The 5,008-nt window shown below is 38.6% G+C and overlaps 1 protein-coding gene across 1 annotated transcript; it reads right to left on the bottom strand.

Moving 5' to 3' along the window:
* Positions 1 to 193: 193 nt before the first annotated feature.
* Positions 194 to 4,978, bottom strand: LOC139935725 (mitochondrial import inner membrane translocase subunit TIM16-like). The gene is made up of 4 exons (XM_071930273.1): positions 4,798 to 4,978; positions 3,790 to 3,877; positions 3,164 to 3,372; positions 194 to 2,142 (listed from the first exon to the last, which is right to left on the bottom strand). The coding sequence occupies exons 1-4, from the start codon at positions 4,798 to 4,800 to the stop codon at positions 2,035 to 2,037; spliced, it is 408 nt and encodes a 135-aa protein (XP_071786374.1). The 5' UTR covers positions 4,801 to 4,978; the 3' UTR covers positions 194 to 2,034.
* Between the last annotated feature and the right edge of the window lie 30 nt (positions 4,979 to 5,008).

Below are 5,008 nucleotides of genomic sequence, written 5' to 3'. Positions count from 1 at the left end.
TTCATATATTGCGTGATATTTCTACATTTTTACGCCTTGGCTGTTTTGTCAGTTTTTGCCATACACATCTAAGGGCTGTTCTTACCAGTGCAACAGTTTTTGTGTGTGTCTTGGTTACTCTTTGTTGAGCTTTTATTACATTTTTCGTTGGGGGGGGGCCTTTTGGATTTTGTACTGTAAAAATAAAAAAAAGTTGTCCATGTAAGTCAAACTTTTAACACAAACAGATTAAACCACCAAGGAGTTTTGTAACTGCTGGTTTATAGAGGAATGCCACTTAAACAGGTCACTGTCATCATGATCATATCAGGGCCCTAATGCATAAAGCCAGTAAGCACAAACAAATCTTGCTTTGCCAAAATGTTTACCAACCCGAATACAAGTGACAGATACCCCACTCATATATTGCTTAGTAAATAAATTTGCTCGGCAGAATTTTCAGGTTAACACCTTTATGAAATTGGACCCAGACTGATGGGCCACAGGGTAGCCTTGTCCAAGGCTCTTAAGGCAAGCACCGGCGCGCCCGCTCTGAATTCACTAGCATTGGACGACGAATGCATAGTACATGTACTTGATATCGTGAGGTCGAAGTATGGTTTTTTGAGGTTTTTCAACCTCATACAAAGATTGAAAAACCTTGAAAACCATGCTTCGACCCCACGGTATCAAGTACATGTATATATACCCAGTACCCTGCCAGTACATGAATCTATGCAGGTCGTCGTAAAACAGAGCGGGTCGGTGCTTGCGTAAAGACCCTTGGACAAGGCTAGCCACAGGGCTGTACGTGGAATTATGAACTCCTACCCACTTACTGTGTGCGTGCACTGGCCATCACATCACAGAGGGCCGACTCATTATTACTTTGCATGCGACAGCCAGCTAGTTAAAGTTCAAAATTGAATGAACCAAAGTTCCTTTTTGTTTCGTCAAGAGTTGAGTTTTTGTTTCAACATTCATATTTTTACTTTGTGTTGTATTTCAACTATTTATATTGTAGATCAATTAAAGATGATTAAATTTTATCAAGAAAACTGAATTGTGATTTGATTTAAAAATGAGACTGTTAATTCACCGTGTTTTTCATCGTTGATGCACGAAAACTACATACAATACAGGCAATTAAAATAAGATTAAACTGTAATTGTGATGTAGACATTTCTTAATGCTGTAAAAAATAGGTTAAATGATAAATTATTCTTATACAGCCACCCCAATTTCCGAAGCAAAACAAAGACACAAAACATTTCAAATTATGTGTATCTTATTTGTACCCCTTTATTTTAAACAAACCATTTTGTTCGGTAAAATTACATATTGCCTTGTTAAATCACAGCAGATAGAATGTCAAAAAAAAAGAACACATGCAAAACTCTTGATACTTTCACACTATTAGTGTATCGCATTTTGGTTTTGCACTTTCAAGTTTGCTCATGTTTTCTTTGAACACAATTGTCCCCAACGAGAGGGAGCCATCATTCACGATCTGCTCTCACTACCTGAACCACTCTAAGAGAAGCCACATGTGGTGAAAGCGGATCATTGATGCCAGCGCCCTCTTGTGGGGAAAATTGTGACACAACTTTCCCAAGGTGGGGTACAAACTTTCATGTCATTAGGCTTATTACAAATCCAGGCACTAGGAATGGAGGCAATCGCCTCTATTCCCCTTGAAGTAATTAAATTTAATTTGCCCTAAAAGAGATAATTGTTACTAAGGAACACCGCCTTGCCCTCTCAAAAACAAAGCATCAAGCCTGCCAACTAAACCAGTTTTTAGTATTAACAAAGGAGGGTAGGTGTTAACTTTCAAGACTAAATCATTCACTAATAATTAGCTCTTGAAGCTTCGTGCTGGTACAACTCCGGTTGCTCCAATCCAGACTTTTCCAAACACCAACTACAGAGCCAAGAAATCCAGTCTACTCAATTAGTCTCCATTCCAGCCACAAATCTACCAGTGAAGTCAAGACCATTTGCGATTAACAGTTTATTTGTACAGATAAAAAATGTCTGGAGTGATGCGGCGTGTCACGTGGGTGGTGGCGGCGCTTCTTTTGTGTCTTGTTGCGCTGCACCACTGTCAATGTTCTTCTTTGGTGCTAATTCTTGGTCGAGTCTCTCCTTTGCTCGAATCACCTGAACAATAAAAAAACAAAGGAATGCAAATTTATAATTCGTTTTTTTACTCATAAAGCGATGTGTAATAAGCACTGTATACTGGGTACTTTCCCCGAGTTCTGTAAAAAACATCCACAGGCAAATCCCTCAGGACATTGCTAAAGTAGGTGTCCTACCACTAGACCACTGAGCAGTTAGAATCCTTAGCATCAGTTACGGCAATGATTTGAACTGCCGCACAGACACACCCAAAGTGTTCGCCAGAGAGGTGTCTGGGTGTCTTTCGAATACCCTGTTTTAAATTTGGACACCCTGTTTTAGCTTTCGTTTACATAAGTAAACAATTTGGACATCTAGTTTTAAATTTCCAGCAAAATTTTGACTAGTGCTGGGCGAATAGTGAAATTTTGTTATTCGGATACCGCTGGCCAACTATCCGAAATTAACCAGATATTCGAATAGTTTTTTTTGTCGCTAGAGGGCGCTGTTCGTTTGTGAACGAGATCTTCTGGGCGGATTGATATTAGTTTTAGACAGTGTCACTCGGTTCATTCATAAAAATGACCGGATCTAATTTAAAGATGGCGATTTGCTTTTTCTTTTGATCGTGGATGGCTCTACGTGAAGGAAAACTTTTGTAATCTTTGAACAAATTACGTCAGAAATGTCATTGTTTTAACTCTTCACGGAGGTGAGCATAGCAAAATACTTAATTTATGCTGTTTTATGCTGTCTTAATAGAAGTTTCATTAGGATTCAGACAAAACATTCATGTCAGTTGTCGCCCGACGTCCGCGGATATTCGGATATTAAAGAATATCCGGTTACTTGGTTGTAATTACAGAACTATCCGGTTTATAAACAGCTATTCGCGCCCTATGCGGATATCCGGTTAAGAAAAAAAAGGCATTCGCTGTTACGGATAGGAAAACCTATTCGTCATTAACCGGATATTCGAATAATTCGCCCAGGCCTAATTTTGAGACCCATCACTAAACCCTGGCTAAAACCTTAGACACATAATCAAGACAGTATGTACCTTTGATTGCAGGTAGAACGAGCCCCCTTTACTCTTGTCGTTCACTTTGAATAAATGCTCAAAGTTTTTCTCAACGGTCGGAGCGTCTAACTTGGAGATGTTGAGTATCTGCATAGATTCTTGTAAGGTGATACCCGAGAGGTTGTCCTTGGCTGCAGACTTTGCGCCCTCCTTGCCTCCTCCAGCGCGCTTCGCTGCTTGTTGACTCGCTGAAAACAGAGAAAAATGGACGAGTAAAATAATTGTGATATCATTTGTTGAGCTATAACAATTTTCATATTGGTTCAATATTTGACAAAAACTAAATGTTTGACTTATTGCTCAAAACTTTAAGCGTTTCAAGCAAAAGTTGTTTTGAAGAAAGTTTTCCAACCATCCATGTCTGTTGTATGCTTCGTTTTTGGAAGGGCAAGGGCACCAAGGCATTTTCTTTCAGGTAAAAGGCACCCTATGCGGCTATTTTTAATTTCTACTGGAGCTTTTCAAGGGCACCAAGGCAATGGCCAGGGGATCAGGAGGCAATCGCCTTTGGTGCCTCCGTGAAGTATCAGGTCTGTCATAACCATTTTTATACCATGTAAGTTTGCTTTGTCTACTCTAAGAAGTCCGATATTGAAATACTCTACCTTGGAATTCTTGACGGAGGGCCCTTGTGAAGGCTCTACCCACTACCTGCCCACCTAGGACTATGATCTGTGCGAGGTACCTGGCAGCCTGTGGAGAGAACAGGAGTGTGTGATGAACGTTCATTGTCATGTCAGCAACAGTTATTGTTGTGAATGTGTTCTTACTTCTTACATCGTCAATATAGGTAATAACAGACAAGGAAACGGGTGTAACCTTGCGTCAAATACTCAGGTTCTATTCACATGATTTAGAAACAAGCAAAACAACAGAGCTCTCGTACAACGAGATCTCGCGTGAAACAATGACATCATATTCTATAAATAGATCACTGAGTCTGCATACACTACAGTTATATTTCCTCCATTCATTTAAAAACATTATTTAGGCACTCAGTAAATCTATTGAACTATTGAATTATGTATGCCTCAATACTATAGTCATGTGGTTACCGCCTCAGGTCAGTAGTCAACCCCGCTGCACAAACAGATTCGATTGATAGCTATGATGCGAACAATACATTATTATTATAATTTATACAATTACATTTACAAATACAACAAACAAGTCATTAGAAATTTGAGTTTTTAGAAATATAAGATTAAGATACTTCAAGTCCAAGACCAAGTCCAAACAAACATGCCAAAATAGCATAGCACAGCGAGATAGAAATAGAAATATAATAGATCGCCCAGCCAGACAGAGAAGAGAGCAGAATCATAGAATGCTATTTATTATTGCTAGATCGACCAATCAGTCACATCCAACAAATAAATGTCCTAAAACTTAAAATCTAAATTAAAGTTGGTCATATGAGGTGTCGATTTTCGTGTGACAAGAAAGTGTGTTACACAGTGTCCGTTTTGACTGTGTCTATTCATGGACTAACATTTCGACTGTGGCAGCGTAATTTGTTTTTATCACGAATAAGATGCTGCACATTTCTCCATTAACAATTCAATTTACACTCAAAAAATCAAACAAGAAAAATACAATATTGTCATACTTACCATGGTTAATTGTTAATAATTGATACTTTTTCACTAACAAACACCTATGCACATCCTCACAGCATGACTATAACTACAAAATCAACTCTAGATTAGAAATAATTGTTAATTTGAGGTATAAGCATTTTATTCACGTTGTCTCTCTATACCGTCATGCTGGAAACCTAACTATACAATTACATCATCAGCTGCCGGTGCCTTTTTGGTACAA

Source organism: Asterias amurensis, chromosome 4, assembly GCF_032118995.1.
Source record: "Asterias amurensis chromosome 4, ASM3211899v1".
Taxonomy (NCBI): Eukaryota; Metazoa; Echinodermata; class Asteroidea; order Forcipulatida; family Asteriidae; genus Asterias; species Asterias amurensis.
The sequence above is the reverse complement of the archived record's forward strand: the minus strand, read 5'-3'. Positions and strand labels throughout refer to the sequence as shown.